At 49.6% G+C, this 25,358-nt stretch overlaps 1 protein-coding gene across 1 annotated transcript in view; it reads right to left on the bottom strand.

Moving 5' to 3' along the window:
• The window catches only part of LOC148222332 (axonemal central pair apparatus protein HYDIN-like), a 69,526-nt gene that overhangs the window by 29,708 nt on the left and 14,460 nt on the right, over window positions 1–25,358 (bottom strand). Inside the window, exons 10-24 of the mRNA XM_088172248.1 lie at window positions 24,446–24,669; window positions 21,352–21,419; window positions 17,335–17,567; window positions 16,427–16,527; window positions 15,054–15,189; window positions 14,446–14,610; window positions 10,747–10,985; window positions 9,339–9,513; window positions 8,564–8,707; window positions 7,082–7,222; window positions 6,276–6,592; window positions 4,578–4,743; window positions 3,987–4,085; window positions 3,077–3,286; window positions 2,084–2,212 (exon numbers count right to left, since the gene is read on the bottom strand). Of these exons, the coding sequence (XP_088028374.1) occupies window positions 2,084–2,212; window positions 3,077–3,286; window positions 3,987–4,085; window positions 4,578–4,743; window positions 6,276–6,592; window positions 7,082–7,222; window positions 8,564–8,707; window positions 9,339–9,513; window positions 10,747–10,985; window positions 14,446–14,610; window positions 15,054–15,189; window positions 16,427–16,527; window positions 17,335–17,567; window positions 21,352–21,419; window positions 24,446–24,669 (2,547 nt within the window). The remainder of the gene's footprint in view (window positions 1–2,083; window positions 2,213–3,076; window positions 3,287–3,986; window positions 4,086–4,577; window positions 4,744–6,275; window positions 6,593–7,081; window positions 7,223–8,563; window positions 8,708–9,338; window positions 9,514–10,746; window positions 10,986–14,445; window positions 14,611–15,053; window positions 15,190–16,426; window positions 16,528–17,334; window positions 17,568–21,351; window positions 21,420–24,445; window positions 24,670–25,358) is intronic.

Genomic DNA, 25,358 nt, shown 5'->3' with positions numbered 1-25,358 from the left:
GTGCCTCTGGCTGCAGCTAAGCACCCAAGCCAAGCACCCAGTGCTGTTACTTTTGCTTTATTGACTCTGTCCTCTGCTGTCTCTTACTAAATTTTCTTTAAATTTTAACTGAGGAGTGGGCTTTGCTTCTCACATCTTCTACATTCCTTGTGCCCAAAAGGTGGAGACTCTGACCCCAGGGTGCAGTGTGCTTCCCCAAGGGCTCCTAAGGCTGCAGCCCCAGCACAGCCGGATGTGAGCACAGCTGTGCTGCTAACGGGGTTTGTCGTCTGCCAGCAAGAGCCTCAACAAAAAATTTCTTTTGCTACTGCTGTGGAAGAGAAGTCCCTGCACTCAGCAGGGCCAGCAGCTCCTCGCATCCCTTATAGGAGACAGGCATGAAGAAATGGGAAAGCCAATCGGCTTCCTCTTCCCACTGCAAGGAGGGACAAAGGCAGGATTGCTGCTTTGGCTCAAAGACATCCAGGCAGGACTGAGCAGCTTGGTCAGTGGTGGGATGCTGTTAATTTTTCTCCTTGCTCTCCCAGGCCTGCTGCTCCCTGGCCCCCTCACTGCCCCACAAAGCCGCAGTACAGCATGAAAGCTGGAGGAGGCAGGGAGCAGCAAGCCTAGTAAGGGATATGGAAGTGGTGCTTAGCACTGGCAGGGAGGAGGCAGGGCCAAGGACTATGTCCTGTGTGATCACACAGCCTGGCTAAGGTGACCCTCAGAAACACTCTGGTGCCAGCACAACCTGAGATCCAAGCTGTCAGGGTCCCCAGAGGAACTGTGAGGAACCAAGTAAATTTTTATTTATGCCACAACATATGTTATAGATCCACTTCCTGATATGGGGTGAAAAATTACTACAGGGGCTGTACACATGCTGGGACCCTTAACACACCCCACGCGTGAAGGAGGTTGCGAGGAGAAAATGCAGGCAGGCTCCGTCTCTGGGGGGCTGCAAGAGACTTCCCCCTTGGAGGTGGGCAGATCTCAAAGCCCAGGAAAATGTTACCCATCTGACCAATAGTCTTCCTAAAAGGGCTGGGTTATGGGAGGAATCTTAGCATATAAAAGCAGTCAAGCACTGCCAATTTTTCCCTGCCGTTTTTGGTTTGATTGGGACCACCCCCTTTCTTTCTTTCTTAAGAAAGACTTTTCAGATATAATACTTGCTTTGTTTGCAATTTACTTTCATCTGAGAAATCTAGCAATTAGAATTCTCCTCTGTTCCCCTTACAGCAGCACAAGACACTAACTGTGAAGGACAACCACTCTGCTACTGGGACTGTAACACTTCAGACCAGGAGAAGCAGAAGCAGGCAAGGAGAAACGCCCCTCAAGGTTGGGCTGGAAAGTGCCTCCCTCCCATTGGCCTTTGCAGGCACATGTTAATGTCTTCAGTTCTATTGGTTGGTACAGTTGTTCCATCCCTGTTCTGCCCTTGTTCACCTTGTATGTACCCTTTCTGGAATGTTCTTCATTTCCTTGATGAACATTGGCTATGTTTTGCCATATTGCTCCACCCCTCTTATCCTATTGTTTCCCCTGGTTGGCTGCCCCTCCTCTGCACCACTTCTGCCTGTCCCCATTGGACCTTGACCCTCAGACCCACCTCTTTCATCCCATATTTAACCCTGTGCCCTCAACCCAGTTTTGTCTTTGTCCTTGGACTGCCTTCAAGACCCAAGAAACCTTCCCTCAGATTTCCATGCCAAGACCCATCCTTTGCCTGTTTTCTCAGCCAGTTTTTGTTTTTAGCAAGCATGCTCTGGGCTCCAAAAGCACAGGCCTTTCTCAGAGGAACCCAGTGAAGCGCACTGCTTCAAGTGACCAGCACACTTGTGCCTCCCACTGGTGTCTGCCCTGTGACAGCAGAGCCACCCACCCACCAGCCAAGGCCACGAGGGAGTCTATCAGGAGAACACTTGCTTCTCTGCCCCCAGCAGAAATTACTTACAGCCCTCTCTCTCTAATGGCTGGGTTTGGGGTTTTCCCCTCTGACTTTTCCCCCCCCTTCCCTCCTTCCCTTTTTTTTCCCCTTTAACACTCTCCTGGGCCACCTGACACAGGGCTGGGGTCAGTCGCTTGTGCTACTTACAATGGTGGGGTTGACCACAAACACGCCAGGCAGATGTTGCTCTGCAATGCTAAGGTTTAGCACCCAGTTGAATTCAATCTTGCCAGTGTTCGCCAGGGTGACTGTGCTGTGATGAAGGTTATTAAACATCTGGAGAGAAGGCATAGGAGCGGGAAGTTACAGACCCAGGCCTGCTGCTGGGAGTCTCCTTCCTCTCTCCCGGGGTTGAAAGCACACCCATCATGGGAGCAGGGACCAGGGAGCAGATACGGGCACCTGGGAACCTAAGGAACCCCCAGGCACAGGGCACCTGCACAGGACCAAGGAGCTCTGGCAGCACACAGAGGTGTGCTAACAACCATGTGAGGGCCAGTAATAAATGAACCAGGGGACACAGGCCCTCTGCACTCTGAGGGGTCACCAACAGCCAGGAGAAGCAGAGACAACACTGAGGCGTCTCAGAAGAAAAGGCACCTGCATTTAAGTATTGGCAAGCAACATACACACAACAAGGGAGTCACAGGGCAACACAGACAGAGCCAGCAGCTGGAAATATCTGGGGGTTTTCAACTGAAAAAGAGTGAAGTGAGGATTATTCTGAGACAGTCTCTCCAACTATAGTGACTGAAAGCATAACTTCTTCCCTTAATTAATGTGTGGATCAAGCAAGAGCTTTAGACAAGAGCATTTCCTTGGAGGTCAGGCTTTAGGAGTGGATCAGTAAAGGGATGTCGCAGGGACATGCCCCTCAGAGGATCCCCACTGGGACCCCGCTTGCTGCAAGAGGCAGTGTTAGGTACCCTGAAAAAGAGGCATTCCCAACATCTTAGAGAGGCTTGGAGATGGCCATATTAAACCAGCTTGGGTGCCGGATGTGTCCCTCAAAGGTTGTACTTCCAAGCCCCAGAGCCAACAAAGGGGCTGGAAGGGAAGAAAGCCCTGGACTGAGGTGGGCAGGAACCCGCTGGCCGTGGTTCCAAGGCAGGGAGCTGTGCCAGGGCACATGTGTGGTACCTGAAAGCCGCAGTTGATCTCCCGCTGGCTTAGGGAGTAGCTGAGGTGTGAGGCCTCCCCAGTCAGCTCCACCTCGTAGGTGGGGCCTCCCTCCACGTGGCACAGTGCTGTGACACTAGCAGTGGTGTTGGGGTGGCCAGAGAAGGTGAAGGAGACTTGCTGTCTCTCTCCTGGCTGCAGCACGCCCGACTGTGGCAGGATACTGAAAATCTGGAGGACAGGAGAGATTGAGAGGTTGAGTGTGGAAATGGATGCAGAAGAGCATCTTGGAGCAAACTGCAGCTATAGCCAGAGGGGCCTATTCCTCAAACACAGCCAGAATCACCCTGATGTCATCCTGCATCCATGCCACTGACCAATGGAGGGACCATGGGGAAAATCTTCTTCCACACTCACAGATCAATGCATTCATTAATCCAGTACATTCAAATGAACTGGGATGTCTCCTGGCAGTAGAAACTCTCTCGGATGCCCAGCTTGCCTTTAGAAAGCATTTCTTACTGCTTTTAGAAAAGGAAGAGACTCAAAGTGAGAGCTCTTGGAGCTCAGGGATGTCAGCGAAGGACTCCAGCCCAGATCATCTGACTCCTGAGGCTTTTCCCCTCGCTCTCTGACATATATGCTGCATTCTCAAGGTGCTACAGCAAAAGCTCCTGCAAAAATTTCCTATGGACCACCTGATGAGGTCCAGGGGGAGCAATGCCCTCCATAGGTGCTGCACAGCATCCTTGGGCAGCCCTACATGTCCTGCACAGCCTTTCCAACAACCAGTTGTTTCAGCAGCGCTTTGTGATGGGTCTGGAGGGATGTGAGGCCCCTCTGTGTGCAATGCTGAGGGCCACCAATGGGACTGGGAGCTACAGCCCTGCTTGCCACACTGAAAATGTGGAAGAGAGAGATTCCCTCTTACCTTCTCCACTTCGAGGGGACTCTGTGGTACATCCGCGGATAACCTGAATCCCCCCAAACCTAGTGGGACGTAATACTTTTCACAAGTATGTGGCGGCACCTGAAAAACAAGCCATTTTCTATGCTAGGAGGAAGAGACAGCCACTTTGCAAAGTCTCCGTTTGTAAGACAGCTTCAGGGCCACCACTGCAATACCAGCTGTCAGGTGAAAGCAGACACCTGGAAACAGGTGGTCTGGCTGGGTTGGGAAGAGGCTACATGGAGATCAGGACTCATCACAGCTTGCTCTGGGAAGGAAGCTGGAGGTCTTGTCATCATGATGCAGATAAAAGCCTCATCTTACATTGTGAAGAAAACATGGCAAAAAAATCCCACACTCAGCACAGGTCTGCAGGATCTCAGCAGTCTTCTCCAAGGAAAACTCTCCTATTTCTCCCTCCCACACACCTCATGTCCAACCACTGGCTCTGCTGCCCAGCCCATTCTCAAGGCACAGGACAGCAGGGCAGCAAAAAGGGAGGTCAGCAAGAGCATTGCTTGTTGGTGGTAAGGTGGGGAGGCAACACAAGCAGTAGTGTACAAGAAAATCTACCTCTGCTCCTAAAGACTGGGCAGGATCCCACGATTCTCTCAGGGCTGTGGCTGGGTCCTCCCCATTTCTAATCTTGAAGCGTCTCATTTGAAACGCCGAGTCATCCAAACTCGTTCTCTTCTCCTTTGGTGGCTGGGGTTTGAACTTAGTTGGGTAATGCTCATACCTGGAAAATAACATAACTATGAACAGGGACCTGCTGTGGGAGGAAGGGACACCTGCACGAGTAGCTCCTGGTCAGGATGCAGCTGCTGGGTGGGTGCTGGTGCCTTGAACTGAGAAATGGTTTGATCCAGCCCTTCTTAATCCAGGCTGGAGCAGGTCTGTTCTAAAGGCAGCCCAGCGATGATGGCACTGAAGTAGCACTGGTGCAGGCAGCTGCAACTGCTTGCATCGAGGGACTACAGAGGACAGGGATTAAAACCTTGTGGGGATGCAAAAAGCACAGTGGGAGAGGAAAAGACAGAGAAGGCAAGCAAAAAGGTGAGATTTGAGTCACCAAGGGGCACACCCGGCCAGTGATGAGCCAGCACAGCCCTCCCAGTGCCCAACGCTAGAAACTCTGCAGCTCTACCAGGTATTTATCAGGAATGTTTCCCTGACAGTCTTCGGAGATTGGTTGACATTTTCCAACACTCCCAGGTGACTCAGGTCACATTCCCCATGCAGGTGCTCAGGGTAACTCTGCTTGTATTTCTAGTGCCACGTGAGGGACACAGTAGAGCCATGCCTGCCTGTCACTCTGCTGAGCTGCAAGTGCTCCCAACAGTCAAACACAACCTGGATGCTCCATTCCCAGACAGGAATTCAGTGCCTATAATGACCTGCTCCCCAAAGAATCAGTCTTTAGCTTTGTAGCTTGTTATCTAAGGCTGGGTTTCACTTCTGGATGAGTGGCTCTCTCATAATAACCCCCAAGAGATGTCTAATCACCTGTTCCACTGTCTTTAGTTTTAATGAATGGTTTGAGGCAACTTCCCAGGACGATGGTGCCCAACAATGACATTTTTCACTCTGAAGTAGAAACTTTCTGGGAGGCAGGGATAGGAGATGATGTGATGAACAAGTCCTGTTGTCAAGCAGTACAGAACCCATAAGAGACATGTTCCAGTGGGGAAAAGTCAAAATGAGTAACAAGCGTCACAAGAAAAGGGAGTGAAGAATCCAAGGTATCCACTGAAAGCTGAGCCTTGAGAAAGAAACTGTCCTGGCACTAAAGGAGTTGTGTAAGAAAAGAAGGAAAGGGAAGGTGAACAAGGTGTTCACCACCAGCCCAGGTACTAAGTAGCCCTTTCTCTGGTGTTGGGACTTTCTGGGCATCCTCCAGCACAATGCAAGGGAGGAATGCAACAAGCAGAGAGCAGCTCCTGCAGAGAGGACCCATCTCAAAGCAGAGGGACCAAAAGGGCCTCCAGCAGCACTCTGAGAGCTGGGACTAGGAGCCATTCATCAAGGTGGACATTGCCTCAGGCTGCAGAGGTCTGAGAAAGCAGCTTTTACCCCAGCTTTCCTTCACAAAATTGGTGGAAAACCTATTCCTTGAGAATCCAGCTTGACCACGGGGCTGGTCAGTGTTATTTGCACAGGGAAAAGTCAGAAGCAGTCTGGCGGGTCCTAGGCAAAAAGCTTTGTTCTTTGCAAAGTACAAACAAGACACCAGGAAGGAGAGCTTCAAGGAGAGGGCAAAGGTGCACATACCTCAACCTGTTCACCTGGCTGTGCAAAGGGAATGACCAGTGGTACTGGACAGGCAGTGAGCTGCAGTTGGTCATCTGCAGAGAACGCACTTCTTCAGTGCCAGCCAGGATGCAGCCAAACTCCAGGCTGCTGGGATGGATTTGGAGATTGGGGAAGTGGACTTCTCCCTGAAGGCTGATATGCTCCACATAAGGATGGCCGTTGGCCATGTTTATCTTCAGAACCTTCTTGTCCCTCCAGCTATTAAAATCCAGTTCATAAGATGGGTCAAATGCGATGTAGAGATGACAGGTCTGCCCTACATCGAGTGTCACAGGCTGCAAGGAGATGAACAGTAATTAATCACCTGTGGGATGATGTCCCAAGGTCTGACAGCTTGAAACAGTAAATGCTTGAAGTGTGACCCCAGCATGGGCTCCTCGGTTCATCAATCATTTCTCCACAGCAAGGGTCTGACTGCAGGCACCACAGTCTAGTCCAGGATTCCCTCAGGCCCTTGTTCCTGTGCTCAGCAGCAATACAAGGGGGTGGCTGCTGGAGAGCTGGGATGCTTTCCGGGAGACACCTTTACTGCATGGCTGGCCCAGACCTAGTTGCCTGCTCCTTTTCCTTGTGCCTTAAAGCCAGGATGGATCTTCTCAATTCAGATAAGATTTTGATTCCTTCAGCAGCTTTGCTGCTGCAGCTCAGGCCAGCCCACTACTGATGCTACAGAATAAATTTCTTGACTCAAGAACCTTCCCACAGAAAGGCTCCACCACATTGCTCCTCTTCAGACCCCACTGGAGGAGTCCAGGGCTGCTCACCTGGCCATCTGGGAGGGGCTGCTGGTCCACATCACAGACCAGAAAGGGCTGCTTCAAGTCCAATGTAAGGTTGAGTGGCAGGGAGCAGGTGTTTTTTAAAGCCAAAGGCTTGTACTGCAGAGCCAGGACATCACTGGGTTTCTATAGGAACAGGAGACAAGGAAAAACAACCTCAACTAGCCACAGACCTCCTTCTGCTTCTGCTGCATCTCACATTTTTCAGCCCCAGAAATGCGTACATCTCTATTTACCCTTCCTATTTGTTTCTATCTTTCCTGGAAATTTTTCTTTATAGCAGATGCTTTTCATGTTTAGAAACCCACAGGATGCTCTAGGGACAGGGAAACACTCTCACGTAGGGATGAGGGAATAGGCCCCTGAGAGGAGGCGGCTGCTTGAACAAGATCTAAAGCAGAAAGTGAATCCAGACCATTTGTCTCCAGTTTTGTCCCCCTATTGGGCAGAACAGCACTAGATGGTCTTCACTCACACACAGACATTTCTTACAACTTTCTTGGCTCTAGCAGCCTCATAAAAGCAGTTTGTCTGCAACATGTGTCCTGCAGCCCTTGCTACAGGGATACAGTGTCTGGTCTCAAAGCTCTGATCAGCCTAGGCTCCTCCTTCCTCTCTATGCATTGTGCTGGGCCTGCTGCATGGTGTAGAGAAACCAGAGAGTTTGGGAAACTAGCTCTGGATGTACTGGTACCAGGCAGGTGCTGTGCCATAGGATGCAATAAATCAGTTTGTGTGTGTGACATCAAGCAGAACCCAGACAGGATTAGGGAGCGCTGAAGAGCTTCTAGTTACATCTGAACTGCCTTTTCCAGGGATTCTGTACTTCAGTGGAAGCCTGGGAACCAGAGGAGAGGCCTGAAACTACAGAAACCAAATCACAAAACAACTTCTCTTTTTCAGACAACTTGCAGGAGAGGGAAAGGTGATGCTGGAGTTAGAATCTAGAGACTAAATGGCACCTGCTCTGCCTCAGTGTTATCATCACTGCAGCTGCAGGATGTCTGGAGGTCCTTTGAAACAGGTGAGGCTTCAGGAAATGCACAGATCTATACCATATAGCTATACCATAAAGCACCTATGCCAACAGCAAAGAAAGGCAAAGAGACACAGGAGATGATGGGTTTTTTTCCTTGTCAGCCTGAGGAATTCACAGGAATCTCCATTTTTCCCAACTTCCCTACAGCATCGGTGTACAGACATCATCGTGCCCTGGAGGATCCTCATAAACCTCCCTTTACAGTGAGCAGAGAAACTGGCCTTTCTCTGGAAGTGGCCACGATCCCCCTTGGCAGTGCAGCTGTAACTGCAATTTTATGTTGGGGATGTTAAATACCAGTCTCATCTCTACAAGCACCTTCACTCACTTCACAAAGTGCCTCAGGAAGGCTAAAGAGGGGCTTTAACACAAGCACACACCACCCTCAGCCATGCTGTGAAATATCAGGATGCAATCCAGAGACTTACCTTCTCCACCCGGAAAGAGAATTGTCTGGCTGATAATTCTATAGAAGGGTCAACAAACTTGCAGGTAATAGTTGTTTCTATTATCTTCTCTCTCCTGCTGGCTGATCCAATGGCAGCTTCACACATCGCATAATCGTGCACCTCCTGCATGCAAGAGCCACTTGTCACCGGTGGGTGGTGGCAGGGCATCCAGCAAATGCCCTGCATTGGCTCAGCACCCACCTCCCACCACAAGCCCTATTCTTGCCTCAGAGCTACAGTCACTGCCCCCTTTTCTTCCTGTGATGCAGCTTATTTATTCTACACTCAGTTGTCTGTAACACAGCACCCCAATAACCACAAAAGGCACTTGTGAGAAACTCCCTCCCTTCACATGGCTTGTGTTTTACTCCGTGCTTACCCCAGATAAATCACTTGGCACTTGTTTAATTCACTTTCTTTTTGGGCTCCTAGTCTAAGTGTAACTTATTTCTCTGCCCTTCTTTGCTGCCTAAGCATGGAACACTTTTTGCCCCTAAAGAGCAGTATTTCCTTCCGCCCCTACTTTGGGAACAGCACTGGGTTTTGGTAGCTGTGGAATCACAATAAAGCCTTAGCTGGTCTGATGGTGGCCAGCAAGGAAAGCAATTGGTGCTGCCACAGAAACGTGTGACCTTAAACCAGTTTCTGGAAGGCCCCATGTCATTTTCCCAGGCAAATGTCAAGGCACTGTGGAACAAGCGCAGGGGAGGGGATCTGATGGTTCCCCAGGCTCAGCCCATGGTGGGAACCTCACCTGTGTGATGCGGGAGAAGCCTCGCAGCACCATGTCCACAGACTCGCCTGGCTGCAGCTCCATCGACGGTGGCTCCAGCCCAAACACGGTGTTGGTACTTTTGGGGCACTGGCAATCATCTTCGGCCTTGGGGCTACTGAGGGCTGAGACTCTCTGGCCCTCCTCCTCAGATGGGCTGTGACGTCCCACACTCCAGGAGAGCCGTTGGAAATGGTGGCCCCTGTTTGTTACTTTGAACCAACGAATACAGGGAAGGAGCCTAGAATAGACGATGAAGAATAGTATGGGAGTAGCTATTTCCCTGGTCATCAGCTTGCTCCCAATGAGCAATCTGAGGTGGTAATAGCTTGGACAATGTCTTAATTTCCAACTCTTAATGTGGATCAGAAACAGTGTCTGATAAGCTGCCCTTCTGATGTCATTATTGCAAAGAGAAACATGCTTATAATGGTAATGCAGCATTTTCCTGCCCGGGCTAACGGGACTTGGTGTTTTCCTGCAAACTGTTTGTTCTGGGGTGATTCATACTGTTCCAGTATTTTGTATCTATCTGTGCCCAAAAGTTTTGCTCAATCTTTGAGATCCTGCACTTTGGGACCTTGTGTGTGGGGGTATGATTGCAGGCATTTCTAAAAGCCAGCTCGGAGGCACTTTCTGGATGATCCCAGCAAGCTGGTAAAAATCGTCTGCCAGCTCCAGGACAGGAAAGCAGGGGAGCAGGGCCTCTCCTGTTCGCAGCACCTTTGGTTTTGACTGGTAGCCATTTGTAGAAACTTTTGCACTTGTAGCCATTTGCAATTAGAAACTGTTTCAAAGTGAACTTTGCAATCTGTGCCGAGCGAGGTGCTGGGCAGAGCAGGGCAGCAGCAGAGCCCACGAACAGCAGGAGCAAGTGGCGGCAGCGGCGCTGCTGAGCCCACACAAACCAGCAAGTTTCCATCTGCCTCTGGAAGTGCTCTGTGGGCTCCTGCCTTCCTGGTGGGGGTTGTCACCCTCCTGTCTCTTTGCTCCCGGGGCCCCTGCTTGCCTGGGAGGCACCATTTTGGAAGGGAAGGGTGTGATGCCATCTTCCCTCAGTCCCTCAGCCACACCGAGGGACCGCCTCATCCGGCCGCCATTTTGGGAACCTCATGTTCTGAGGAAGCCTGCGAGAGCATTCCTTGATCAAGTCAGGACATAAATGTGTTAGGAATCAAGACAATTCAGTGGCCATTTAGCAACTGGTTTCCCTTTCAGTGGCTTTTGAGGGTATCTAACAACTCTCAAGTGGCCATCACAGGTTTCTAAAGGAATCTCTGCCTTCAGGGAAGGAGTCAGGGCTTTGAACACTGAAGAAGGTTTTTTCTTGAAGAACTACAGCAAAACTGCTCCTTGTTGAGACAGAAGGAGAGCTGGGGCGATCTCCTACCTGAATTGGTCTCCCAAGCTGAGCTCTGGGGCGAATGGTTTGTCTATCATAATTGTGGTGCCAGTGCCCACAGCCACCAACACAAATCCAGTCCAAAGGCTGTTCTCAATGAACAGCTGAATAGTGTCAGCAAAAATCCCAATGTCATCCAGGGTTGCTGTGATAGTCACAGGAATCTTGCCCCTAGCGGGAATCACTCCTTGTCTGGGTTCAATAATGTAGCAGTGGGGTTTGCAAACCTGTAAGACAAGCATAATATGCATGTAGGATGGAAACCATACAGCCTGCTGTCTTGTGCTATATAAGGAAAGGAAAGACTAAAGAGGGGAGGATAAAAATCGTAAAGGCTCAATTTCCCTAAATTTAAGCAGCAGTATCAGGCAACAGCAGAGCTTATACCACCTGTATTTTCCTCTCCTTTAATGGACTCACCTAATTAAGCCAGTTTTACCCGACCCAAAGGACACCTATCCTCAGGAGAGTGTTCCTTTCCCAGTCTTTCTCTGGAGTATGTGTCAAGGAAAGCTGCTTTCTCTCTCCTGGCTTCTTACAAAGGCTTAAGGCCCGAGGGAGCCAGGACTGCTCAAAAGCCATTCCAGAAACCACACAGCTGGAGGACACTGCTGAGAGCCTGAAGAATAAGCCTGCAAAGCCAGCTGAGCAATACCCCAACACCAGACTATTCTTTCCTGAGGGGCCATCAGTGCTTCTCAACATCCCCTAAAGGACTGAAGCCCTCACTTCCCACTGATCATCAGCTGTAGAGAGGTGCCCCAGTGCCCTCTGCTTTGGAAAAGTCACCTCTGAATGGTTACAGCCGAGCAGGAAAGCAGGAAGCAGAAGAAAACTGAATGACATGTCATGGGTGGGCATGGCCCACTCTTCCCAAGAACTCTTGTCATCTGCTTTCTCATGGACTTCATGGATTGGGCAAGAGAGCCCCGGGGAGGGGGAAAGGCCTTGCAGCAGCACAGCTGCACAAACACAGCTCTGCAGGTCCAGCCCTGGTACGAGCATGTGAAACCCATCCTTTACATGCCAGGCCCAGCCAGCCAAGGTGCATTGCTCCCTGCAGAGGCTGAAAGCAGAATTTCATTGTGGAGTTAGAGAAAGCTGTCCTGGAAAAATCCCTCACTTTAAGGTTGCATTTATCCCCCAAACAGCTGGAAAAGCAGCAAGAGGAAAAGTTCACGCCCCTCTTCCTTGGCTCAGGAGGCTGAGCCTGGACTCTCCCACACGCTCTGATGCTTTATCCACGGACTGAAGTCCACAGTATCAGGTTGTATCCAGCTCCACAAGTTCAACGCACCCAGCATGAAGAAGAACAAACCTCCAGCCTCTCAAAGGTCTCCCCCTCCAAGCAGACATCCCAACCCAGCCCCAGCCCCAGTCTACAAGCCCTTCCTGGCTGCACCAGCCCTGCTCCCCATGCCAGGGGAGCAACACCAGCTCCTTCTGCCCTATGCAGCCTCCACATATTAAGCAGCCTTTCTCAGCAGCTGCTCCCCAAAGGTGTGTTTTTTCTTAAATGGTTTGCTCCTATTTCCCCTATGTTGTAGGCTCCTACCCAGGTGTCAATCTTCCCTAAGACCTACCCTTTCTTATAGAATGTTCTCTGTGCCTCCTGCTCCTGAATTGTCAATCCCACATTGTACCTGCCTCTTGTGGAATATTCTTTGCCCCTTCCCCCTGCCAAGCTGTCAATCTCTGCTTGTGCCAACCCCCTGCTTGGAAATCCCCTGCAGAAATCCCCTAATCTTGGAAGCCCCATTGGTTTGTTTAAATTGCTCCCTCCCGCTATGTTTCCTCACTGCTTAAAGTACTGGAAACCCTGCCTCGTGCTCCTCCCCAGTCTTCCCCCTCTTGGTTGAGAGTTTGTACCCTCCCCTAGAACCTCCCCTGTAGAAAAGTCCCCCGCACAGGCAGTGTGTGTCTTTTGTCCCTGAGCCCTGCTTGGAATGGATCGCCTGGGATTCCACGCAAAAGTTCCCTCTCTGGTCTTTGCCTCTGTCCTCGGTGCTTCAATGTATCTGTGTGCTGTAGAGAGCAAGCCCCGCTCTACTGCTGTGCAGACCATTGTTGGTCAGGGAGCAGCCACTCTCGGCGTGGGCTCAGGAGCTAGCTGGGGAACTCGGGCACCACGTCAGGCACAGAGGTCACAGGCTGTGGGGTGTCTACCCCCACACGGGGCTTTGTGTGGACAGCCCAACTGGCATGACCCACAGGAGATGTGAAAATTGCCTCCTCACGAGCAGCCTGAGGACACACCTCGCACTCGGCTCTCTAGTATTAACAGCAGTTTGGCACAAAGCAAACGTAGATGGAACAGGGAAACCACAGGGAAATCCATGCTCTCTGGGGAGCACAGGACCACAGGTTTCTCCTGATCTCAGAGCTCGAAAAAATGTGACACACACAGCTAAAGACCTTCCCTAAAATTAAGGGAGAACTTGTCAACACAATCCAGACTAATTTCTGCTCCAACATCTCTGCACCTGATTTCACTGAGGGGTGCCCCAGATAAAACCTCCAGAGCCAGGCTCTTCTTGCCTCGCTCAGATGGAATATTGGAGTATCTTGCCTCCTCTCACGCAGGGTGATACGGAAATGTTGCATATAAAAACCAAGTCATGGCTGCTTCTGACCAGTCCATTTCCCTGGAAAACAGCCCCCCAGATACTTACTGTCTCTATCCTGAAGTCCGTAGAGAGAAGACCTTCATTGAAGAGGGTAAAAGTTTGTGATTTAGGCTGTAGTGCTGGGATCCTGCCAAACTCTATCAGCCTTGGAACTGGGTAGATGTCTGCCAGCCGTCCAGTGCTCTGTAATACTACACTCTATTCCAGGAAGCAGGTGAGAAAGATTTTTTTAACAACCAAAACAAACCACAACACGGAAACCTAAAAAAAACTTAAACAGCTCAACCCCTCTCAAGTTATTTCTTTAGGGACAGCTACCACTCTCCAGCTGAAATGCTGGGCTTTTGGGGAAAAAAAATGGCATACTCATCTCTAAATTAAAAAGGATTAAGGTAAGAGAAACTTTCAAGCTACAAATTATTGATCCCAAGGTAAAAGCTTTGCAAGAAATCTCTGGTTAAGAGCAGGCTACAGTTAAACAACTGGTTATTGTGGTGGGGAGAAACCCTCCTCTTTAAGGTAAGCAGCCTGAAAGCAACTGTTTTGTCAAACTTCAGATTCCCTGGCACAGCCGGCACTGCCTGTCCTTCCTGTTGACTGATTTACATGCAGTGCCACAATGGCCCAGGTTCAGATGTTTGGTGTCATCCAGGGAATTTGGCATCATCATTTCCATATGTAGTAATACACGTTTAAATCCTTGCAACTACTCTTCAACTGCCAGCTTTCCCTTCTTTTACAGGAAGCTCAAGGTTCCCAGAAGTCTTTCACATCCTCTTTTGTGCTCAGAGAGAGGAGAAGACATTTTAAAACAGATGTTTCCAAAGTTAATAGCATTTTAAAGGTTAGTCAATTAAAATGACCCTCAATTCCAGCTTAGATGAACTACATTCTGTGTCAGACACTGAGATTACCAGCTGTAAGGCATGAGCTGTTTACACCACCAATCCCTTCTGGCCTCCACAGCAGCCTGTGCCTGTTTTCCCCAGAAGAATCCCTGTACACTTTGCACCCTGGCAGGACGAGTTGCACAAAGGCACACATCTCCCCTCGCACTCACCCGTGGGTTTCTCTCATCCCCGAACACGCCGATAACAACACTGGTGCGATGCTCGCCCAATGTTTGGACTTCGAGTACAACTGGAATCTCTGCAATGCTGTGAGGCTGGACAATCCCACAGGGCTGGGGGCTGGAGTAGAACACAGGAGTGTCCTCCATGCGTTTCTAGAAGGGACAGAATCAAATGCAATTTCAGAGAGACCTCTGAAGAAACTTTACAAACTCCTTAACATCCACCATAACAGCAACTGACACACATTTTTAAAAATCCCCAGGACAAAGGTAAAAGGCACAAAGAAGATGCAAGAATTGTAGCCTTAGCATTCTCAGGGCACCTGCAAGGAGGCTGCCAGCACAGGCATTGGTGTCTGGGCTGGCAGCAGCTTTTCACAACCCTCTAAGATCTCCCACAAGAAAACTCCCTGCAGACTAGAACATAAACTGTTTCTTCAGGAGGTTAAACTTCATCCTAAAGTTTGCATTCATGTAGGATCCTGTTCTCAGCAGATCTTTAAGACTGAAACCAGCAAGGTCTTATCCAAACCCTTTTTCCCCCTAATAATCTCCTCAGTCATCTTTGCGACGAGGAGGTGGATGCGATGCCAAACCTGGGGAACAAGCCCGTAGCAGCCAGGAAGGTCGGTGTCATTCACAACGAGGAACTTCCTCTCATATGGCACCTTCGGGCGGCACTCATCGTACAGCAGCATGTGGGGGTACACTCGCAGCTCAGGAACGAGACATCTGGGCAGAGATGACCCAAGAGAATCAGAGATACTGAGGGAACGGAGAACGTTTACCCCCGAAGATTGTGAAATGGAGCATAATACATTTGTCACTGTCAAACAGACATTTAACAGCCCTACAGTGATCAATTGCCTTCAAAGTCTTCCCACTCAAACATGTCTTGTCAAGGAGGGGCAAACCCTGAGAGGCAGCAGCCAGAGGCTGCCAAGTGCCCTAGGCAGAGCACTTTGTCCCACAGCTGCCTCAGCCCCTCCTTTACCCAAGAAGGCTTGCAAGGACTCCTGTAACAGTCCCAGTGATCCATGAGCTCTGAGGGAGCCTTCCCAAAAAGGATCAGTGCTCACTAAGGCTCAAGGAACACACAACTAGTGTGTCAGTAGAAATGACTCCCGTCTCTCCCATGGCACTGTTGCCCTGCCTGAGAACTCAGCTGTTTGCCCCAGCCTTGGAGGGCTCGGCACACCACCTGCCCTACAGAGTGGGTGATCACCCCCTCCCAGTTCCTACAGCTCTCTCAGTCCTTCACAGGTCCATGCACTGCCTGTCCCCAGTTGCACCTGCTTAACGAAACTGCAGCCCAGGCACTGACTGGATGGCTCTGCCTGGGAGAGGGAAGAGCACCAGGGAACTGCATCCCTCTTGTCATAAACTGATGCTCACAGTGGCATAGCAAGATAGAATTTGGCTGCAGCAAGAACAAGTTTTGGTTTAAGTCTGAGAACATTAAAGCTTCAACATGGGAAGCAGAGGGAAGGAGAAAAACGAGAGCTGGCCTGCCACATCAAGGGCTGTTTATCCCTCGTAAGATCTTGCCCTCACCACTCTTGCTGTGAGCCACTTCCCCGCTGTCACGTGCCCTCATGAACAGAAGCAGACCCTGACTCTCAGCAGCTGCTTGGTGTGTCCCAAAGCAATGCAGGGTGGTTGCAAGCCAGCACAACTCCACCTCTTGCAGGAAGAAGGAGAGGAGGCCCTCGGGAAATTTGTTGCACCTCAAGCACCAAAAACCAGGCCAAGAAATTATATCATTCCTGGTCCCTTTAGAAAAAGGCCCAGGACCGTGCTGGGCTGTGAGCAGCGGTGCTTTTCACCACAGGCTGCTTTCCAAGCACTGCTGTTCTCACATGCAGCTGGGCAGAACATGAGGCCATTAAACAACACTTCTCCATGGGAGCTGAGCCAGCAAACCCTGGTCAAGGCAGTGTGCTGGGGGAGGCCAGGGAAGTGCTGGTACCTGGCTGCAATGGTCAGTGATGCCACTCCACTGCCAAAACCCTCCAGGTCCACCAGCATTCTCCGGTAGAATTCCATCACGGTGTTGGAACACAGGGTCACCTGGTGGAAGAGAAGAGCAGTGAATTCTTCCTTTAAAAAGCTCATTACCCACATGTGATATTCTCCAGTTCTTGTTGCATGATAAGGAAAGGGAGGATTTGGCCTTAATTCTTCTGCTGGTCCATGTGTAGAGCACAGTCTGTGAGAGTAACAAAAGCTTTCTGGCAATACCAGATTTGATCAACACACCTTGCTATCAGGGTCAGCTAAATGAAAACATTAGACTAAAGCTTTCCACACCACTGTATTCAAATTAAGGCGCCAATTTTTCATCTGACTACAATGACGTAAATGCAGAGGAAATCTGCTGACTTGCACAGAATGAGCTTTACAGCAGGAAGCTGAGGGCAAAGGGTGGCCCAGCAAGTGCTGGGCAGTTCGTAGCTGCAGAATGTTTTGTCTCTTCTGGAGATCCCTGCAGGGAACACAAATCATTCTGCTCCCCAGGACAGCAGAAGCCAAACCAAGAACAAAAGGAAACTGCTTTATACAATGGCATCTCTCTAGCTGCCACCCTCTGTCCTCATCCTTCCTCTGCCCATTTGCAATCAAAGAAATTACTCTCAAAACCCCAAGAATGGCTTCAGTACTTGACTATATGGTATGTGATCTCGGCATATGGTTTTGGAAACCAAACAATGCTCCTTGAGGAATATCCCGAGTAAGGCAGCTAACAGAGGCCTCAGGCCAGTGCAGATCTCTTCCTCACACAATGCTCAAAGCTGGCAGCAGAGCTAAAGCCCTCCCACACTGCAGTGAAGCTTCAGCCCTGGTGCTGAAGCACGTATTGCTGGACTCTTCCCATACCTCGATATCCTGGTGTCCCTGGGGAGGGATGGTCCCTTGTTTGGGATTCATTGTAAACTCCCTTGGCTCCACATAAAAATGAATTCCTTCTGTCCAGGATGGGTCGCTGTCGTTGCGTATTTGGTCAAAGCTACTAACAGCAGGCTGCGTGCCGTCGTCAGACATGCGGAGCTTGAAGCTCAGGGGCACTGGGGAGGGGTTAGTGAGGCGGCAGGTCTTGGTGGAGGGAAAGCCTAGGAAAAGGACACAAATATCCATTTAGGCACCAGTTATGTCACGACTCTTGGTGGGAATATCCTGCTAGGATAAAAGTGTGATTGGGGTTTAGCTCCTTATTATCTGAACCACAGCTCACCAAAGAAGCTGCATGAGAAATTAATTGTCACTTAGTTCTCTTTGACACTGATTGCAGACTGCAGTCTTGAAAATGCCCAGTCTTAGCCCTGCTGAACACTGCAAGCTTCTCTCTTTCTGATGGAGAGGAGCTCCCTCACCTGCCCCAAACCAGCATGAGTTATTTGTCACTGATGAGTATGCACCCAGACCGAGCATTTACTCTGAAAATTCAAGCTGTAAAATTCCCTGTTAAGTCTGCCAACACTCCCACCATTTTCAAGAGATATAAACAGCGAGTTGTCATTGAGAAAAGCTACAGCAAAAGAACGAGGATGGAATCAGGAACTAGAACGTGATGCAAAGCACCCTACTGCAGTTTCTCTCTGCAGGATCCTTAAGGTATCTCTTGGTTTGGGCCAAACAGACAAAGCACGTGACGGCTCAGAGCCCACTCAGCTGGAGGCAAACGTGAGCCTTGCTTCGAGATTAGCAATCAGGAGCCATGTCCCATCTCACCCAACAAACAGGGACATCATACCCATGCTGTTCACTGTGATTGCTGCCTGCAAGGTTTTATTCTGCTTTAGCTCTGAGATTTGCTTTCCATACTGGAAAGCCAGAGATAGAGCCACGTATGGTGCGGTGTGGAGGCCCAGGGGCCTGCCAGGGAGATACCAATCTCCATGCCCTGGAAGGACAGGCATGCCTAAAGGGCATTTAACTCAGGACGACAAAAAGGGTTTCTCCCCACAGTTCTTTGCTCCTCTATGTTAATGTACCCCAGTTATGTCATCCCTAATGCCCTCCCCAGTTCTGGGAAGTTCTCCTTTCCCTGTTTAGCCATTGCCTCAAATTTTCCACAGTGTTCCACCCCCGTTTCCTTATTGGTTGTTGCCCTTTGCCCCAGCTTTGTACTGTCCCTGTGTTCTCAGCCCATTGGACCCTCGTGTTCTAGTCTGTCCCTTCTTGCCTTAAGCGTTGAATCTCCTTTGTTCTGGCTCTACTGCTCCTGGACCCCTTTAGTGTGTGGCCACAATAAACCTCCATCAGAACTCCATGCAGAAGACCCCTCTTGTCTTTTCTCCATCAGCTCCTTTCTGCTAGTTGTGGCTGTGTGGACTTAGTGCATGTTCGTGTGCCTGCCTGATTGCGTTCTACTAAAGGCACTTTTCAGGAAGGTAGCGGCACTTTAGCATCCAGTGCACGCCCCGACAGTGGGGATGTCCTGCAGAGCCTGGACACCAGCCACAACCTGCTCTGCAGTGGACATCTGTCTTGGCTGGCCAACTCTGTGTGGAGGAGACTTCTCCCTGGGCCTGCTCACCAAGTGTCATTTGAACACAGATGGGGGGAAAAAACAACTGCAGGCACAGTCTAGGCCTTCTCCATGCCTATCAAAAATGATCACTGCCAGCTCCAGCAGGGAGGCAAGAAAGGCACAAGAAGGACAAACACAGATGTCAAAACCTCAAATGAGACTGAGGTCACCACATGCAGACAACAATCTACAGTTAAAAAAAAAAGCAAAAACACAACAGTTGCCTTCAGCTGAAGAGACCTTAGGAATGAAATGGGATTAAGCCAAATGAATCTCCTAATATAGAATCATATGTCTAACTGTTGCCTTTCTTGTTTCATTTATTTAAAAGGCAACTTAACAAGTGCCTCATTGGTGATGCAGGGTGGGGATGAAGCAGCTCAGGAAAGGCAATTACTTTTCTTAAAAAGTTCATGAACATCATTGTTACGGGTTTAGGCTTTGTAGTGAATTCTCCTCTTAGTCTGGGAAGGGTGATACGGGTTTTGGGGGGTTTGGGCTGTGGGGGTGGGCTTTTCCATTCGGGGTTTTTTAGGAGTTGTGGCGTGATGTCGTGAGTGGTTGTGAAGTCCGGACCTGAGGTTTTGCAGGGAGCGGACCCTTCCTTCCTTCTGCTCGGGAATGGGGAAGCTTAGCTGTGTGGTGCTGCGGGAGGTTGTGTGCTTGGCCCCGGCACTTCACTAGGCTGCAGCTCAGCACCATGATCAAACCAACCTTCCTTCCTTCCTTCCTTCCTTCCTTCCTTCCTTCCTTCCTTCCTTCCTTCCTTCCTTCCTTCCTTCCTTCCTTCCTTCCTTCCTTCCTTCCTTCCTTCCTTCCTTCCTTCCTTCCTTCCTTCCTTCCTTCCTGCCTTCCTGCCTTCCTGCCTTCCTGCCTTCCTTCCTGCCTGCCTTCCTTCCTGCCTTCCTGCCTTCCTTCCTGCCTTCCTGCCTGCCTTCCTGCCTGCCTTCCTGCCTGCCTTCCTGCCTTCCTTCCTGCCTTCCTGCCTGCCTTCCTTCCTGCCTGCCTGCCTTCCTGCCTTCCTTCTTTATCCCTCCCCTCTTTCCCTCCCTCCCTCTCAGTGCCAGCTGGGAGGAGATCACTGCCCTGCCAGAGCCCACGGATCCTCCTGCCTGTGATCATAACTACTCCAATGGGCAAAAACAGTACTTGGGTTGGAAACTTCTCTTATTGCCTTGTTGTCTGTGCTGTCCTGATATATTCTAGTAAAGAACTGTCATTCATTTTCCAATATTTTTGCCTGGAAGTCCTGTAATTTCAAAGGTATGTGATAAATGTGATTCGTGCTAATTAAATTGTAACTATATTAGCAAAATTGTATTTAGATCAATAGAAGACTATTGTTACCGAGTGAAAGCGGGGGGAGATGGGTGAGACAGGATAAAAGACATCTTCCAAATGTTGGGAGTCAAAGAAGAAGGTTAGAAGAAAGTCAGATAAGAATAGTAGAAGGACGGAGGTCTGATAAGCAGCATCTAGAAATACAGCTTCAACCTTGAAGCTGGCAAAAATGGAATGATTCCAAGCATGGGACTTAATTAGAGTCATGTTATGGAAAACATCTGCTCAGTCACACAGGGCGCCTGCGCTACCTGCAGGTCACACCTCGGTCACTGATGAAGATGATGAGCCTTCACCGGAAATAAGACCCTTAAAAGGATGAGAGACCCCCTAACCCATTAGTAGAGCATGCGCCGTGCAGTATAGTTACGTAGATTTTAGGAATAGAAACTAGGAGGAGCTTCCTAGAAACTTTTGTAGCCTATAGTATATAAGTGGGATTGTTAGCCCAAATGCTTTGGTACGACAGGAAGGGCAGGCCCCTCCCCGTACCCCCGGTGGGTTTTGCTTATGCTTTATACGAACCTCAATTATACTAAAACACTTACTCTCAAATTTTATCCATCCCAAATTATACAACTATAATACTTTACTTGGATAGTATTTAGTTTCAATAATTTTTGTAATCATCTTTAATACTTCTGATTGTATTCATTTATAATTGTTACTATTAAACATTTGTTGTTACTTTTAATCTTTGTTGTTTGTTTAATTGGAAAAATAGAAAACCATTCATAACAGGTACAATAATTGGGAGGGAGGGGGTCATCTTTCTATTCCAGGAAGATTCCCGCCTTCCTTGGCAGACAGCTGTCTTTTAAACCAGGACAGAGACACCAGAAAATACTCCCTTTCTATTCCTTGGTACTCTTTGATCTCACAATGGCACCAGCAGCCCTGGAGTTCACACCCTGAAGAGGCTGCTGTGGCAGAACATGAGTGATGGATGCTTTCATGTTCAAATGGTCCATTTTGGAATGCACAGATCCCTCATGCTGTGTCCAAGCCCAGGGAACACTCACCAAAGGAAATGTCACCGAAGTCGAGCTCATTGACATTGAAGTGTAAAGTTGGTTCACAGACACATCCCCTGCGATGAGTAGGACAGAGGAGGAAATGAATTGGTTAAAGGGAATTGCAAAGTGTCTGGCTATCGTGGCTTGGGGCATAAAACCTGGTCAGGGGCACTGTGGGTTTCAAATCAACACAACGCCACGTGCTCAGCACAGTGTCCATGTGGACAGGAGGCAGATAAAGCCCAGTGGCATGCAACCAACAGCCACTGATGGGGCTTTGGCCACAGGGCAGGCAGGAAAAGTCCCCGAGTTGTTGGTAGTCCCATGAAGGACCCTGAAAACACACTCAGACATGGCTCCATGCCTTAGTTTCCCCATCTGTAATGTGATGCACATAAAGGTGTGTAAGAGTTGGTCTGGAATTTTTCCCTCATACGCCTCACGACTGTCGCAAGGGCAGAGGCTAAGGCCCCGAGGACTCCCACCCGCTTCTGGACAGGAGTTCTGGCCTGGTCGAGGTGGATGCTTGCCAAGTGATTGTTTGTGTGTGTGCTGTCCACGGTACAATGCTTTTGAGCAGGCTCTAACTGAAAACTGCATGTTCTGTATGCCTGCACCTGCTTCTCAGAGCACCTCACAATGGCCCACAAATCTCCCCACCTCTTGGCCAGACACCACTCCCTTTGGAAAAAGACTATAAAAAGTGACTGTCTGAAGAGGATTTTTGAGAAGTCCCTGCAGAAGACACGTCTATTGGCCGGACCACGAGGATGCGTCTCATCTGTTGGTAGCTGTTCCCCCATTCCCCTCTTTCTCTCTCTCTCCCTTTACTTTGTTTCCTTTTATATTTCCCCCCTCTATTGCAAACACTGAGTAGTTGGCACTCAATAAAAGTGCACTGTTTTGAGTAAACTGGTTGTTGTCCCCTGTTGTGTCTTCTGCACCCCTGAGATCACATGAAGCAGCAGGACTCCCGCCTGTATTAACAGTGGATTGTGACAAAGTGTCCCTACAAACTTCTGTAACCAGCCTTTCCTGCTTTGCTACTTCTTAGCTGCAACTGCTGTTCCATGGAGGAGCTTTCTCAGGAGATTTTGACCCACACAATCATTACAGAGTTTTGAGACATGAAAACCCAAGCATTCTCTGAAAACAGCAGCAACAGTTCTACACAGTCAACAGGTGAATTCTAGAGGAAAGTATGGAGGCTCAAGAGTCTGCCCCTGGGGCTGGAACACCAGCTCTGGAGGGGCAGAAGAAGGCAAGGAGAAACAGCACTCTAAGCTTATGGTGAGAAGTTCCTCCCTCCCATAGGCCTTTGCAGGCACATGTTAATGTCTTAAGTTCTATCGGTTTGTACAGTTGTTCCACCCCTATTCAGCCCCTGTTCACCTTATTTGTATTCCTCCTAGAATGTTCTCCCCTTTCCTGATCTCTGTTGGCTCTGATTTGCTGCAGTGCTCCACCCCTGTTATTCTTTTGGTTCCCCTGCTTGGCTGTCGCTCCTCTGCACCAATTTTCCCTGTCCCCATTGGACCTTGACCCTCAGACCTGCCTCTTTCATCCCATATTTAACCCTGTGCCCTCAACCCAGTTTTGTCTTTGTCCTTGGACTGCCTTCAAGACCCAAGAAACCTTCCCTCAGATTTCCATGCCAAGACCCATCCTTTGCCTGTTTTCTCAGCTACTTTTTGTTTTTAGCAAGCGTGCTCTGGGCTCCAAAAGCACAGGCCGTTCTCAGAGGAACCCAGTGAGGTGCACCAGTTCAGGACAGGACCAGCTTGTCACCAGTGCACCAGCTGGCACAGCCAAGAGCAATAGGACATGCATGTCCTGAATCTACCACACCACCTCACTGTCCTTGATCTCAGCAGACTCCAAAAGTCACCAACATCCGCTGAAATGAGCACTTGAAGCTGCACAACACTCACGAGTTTATTTCATGCTTGATGCCAATCAATGCCTACTCTGCCTTTTGGTTAAAAATCAGGGACCAGTGAACCGTGCCTTCTGTTGTGTTTACAGGACTGCCACTGGCTCTGCTCTACACATCTCAACAAGAGACACCTGCCCTTGCTCAAGGACAAAGCTGCTTATGCAATAACATCCCATGACCAGTTTGGGGGAGGGACAGAGGAGAATCAATTATTTGATGGTGAAAGGTTCCCTCTCGATTCCCAAAATAGAAAAGCAGTACTTCTCCTCCAAAAACAAAGCCAGCATAATTGTTTCTCTACTATGGACAGACCTACTCACCGCTTTTCTCTTGCTAAGCAATAACTTTCTTGTTCTTTTTTATCCATCTCCCTTATATTATTGGTATAATCGACTGCAGATTGCTTTCATTTCTTTACTGCCTTGAGTCAGGGCCTCCCAACTGCAGCAGGTAGCTCCAAAGCTCCAGAGCAGCCAGCATCAGCTTTCCTGCTTACACTACATCATGCTACCAGCACATGGCTCAGGCTAGCAGGGACAAGCCCTCGTGCTGCTGTGGTCCTGAGACTGAGCTCTGCCTCCCCTGCTATCACCCCTTCTCCCTTTTGCTGGGCCAGGATTATCTCTTGCAATGGTACCAGCCTACAGGATAATGCCCATGGGATCAGCCCTTTCCTGGCTGTAGAAAGGAGGCACCAGAGCACTCTCTGCACAGGAGTTGGGAGCACAGCCTGCCCCCCACAGCATGGCCATGACAGGTGAGGTGAGGCTGCTGCTGCCCGTTTGGGATGGATTCTTAAGGGAAGTTTTAAAAATCACTGCTGCTGGTGCCGAATCACCCAGGCTGGCCCATCTCCAACGCCCTCGGGGCCTTGCTGGGTGTTCAGGTGGGACATCCCAGAGCAGCTACTGCCCAAAGCTGATCCATCCCACTGCCTGCCACGGCCCAAGGCAGAGGGAGATTCCTGCAGGGAGGAGTCATTCCAGCTCCCAGGTACGACACATGGCAGCACGCACCCCCACATGAAGGCAATGCCAGGATCAGAGCAGAGATTAAGGCCTCAGGCAACACCTTTTTTTTTTCTGCTCAACCCCAAAACGAGGCAGGTGGGGGATGTCGCAGAGACAGCTGCAGATGTGCCCACCAAGTTCCCAGAGCCCTTACTTGATTGTCAGGATTGCAGACGTAGGAGATCCAGCCACGGAGAACTGGAATTCTTCCTCAAACCTCCCTGCTACGGTGGCATTGAAGGAGATCTGGATGGTCTGGATCCCACCTGGTGCAATGATGCCCTCCTCAGGTGCAAATTTGAAGCAGTAGCCCACGTTTGCGGTTGTCTGGATATAGGTGAAGGGAGCATCAATAGCTCCATGGTTCATCAGTGTCACCTGCAGCAGCAAGAAAATAAAATGGAAATACATGTGGAATCTTCCCTTGGTGCGAGTTATTGTCTAATGATGCAACTAACACCCAGGAAAGGCAGAAGATGCTTTGTGCTGCTGAATGGCAGAAGTCAAAAAAATACAACAGGACAAGTTCTGCCTTTGGGTTTTCATGCAAAGCAGTGGTAACTCCACATAACTGGAATCACCCTGGGGTTATCCCATGGACACAGAGCAGTCCACCTCTGGTCAGCATCACCAAGCTCATTCAGACCTGGCCCTGAGAGCAATGTGGGGTGATTGCAGCTGCACAGTGAATCACCACAGAGCTGCTGCTGCCCCAGCTAGCACAGCTCCAGCAGTACCATCAATTTATTCACCTTTTCCCATATCATGAAAACAATACATTGATAATGAGGCATGAGCATCCATATGCATAGACAGCACCATCTTTTGGTAAGAAAACTCAGCATGTCTTTCCACATCCAGGCTCTTGAAAGTGTCTGGCATGATGTAGTGCCTCATTTTTAAGCTCTTTCAGTTGCTGTTTTTTTTTCTCTTGCAAACTTGACACTATTGAGGGGGAGGCAAATAGGTAGAAAAATCCTTTGCTTTATTCCCAGGGACAGTCTTCTCTTTCTACAGTCAGAGATGCACCAAGGCTGAAGTGAGGGACTGGTCAGCAAGGGGAAGAA

This window comes from Sturnus vulgaris, chromosome 12, assembly GCF_052056855.1.
Source record: "Sturnus vulgaris isolate bStuVul1 chromosome 12, bStuVul1.hap1, whole genome shotgun sequence".
NCBI lineage: Eukaryota > Metazoa > Chordata > Aves > Passeriformes > Sturnidae > Sturnus > Sturnus vulgaris.
Note: the sequence above shows the minus strand (reverse complement) of the source record. Positions and strands in the feature narration are given on the sequence as shown.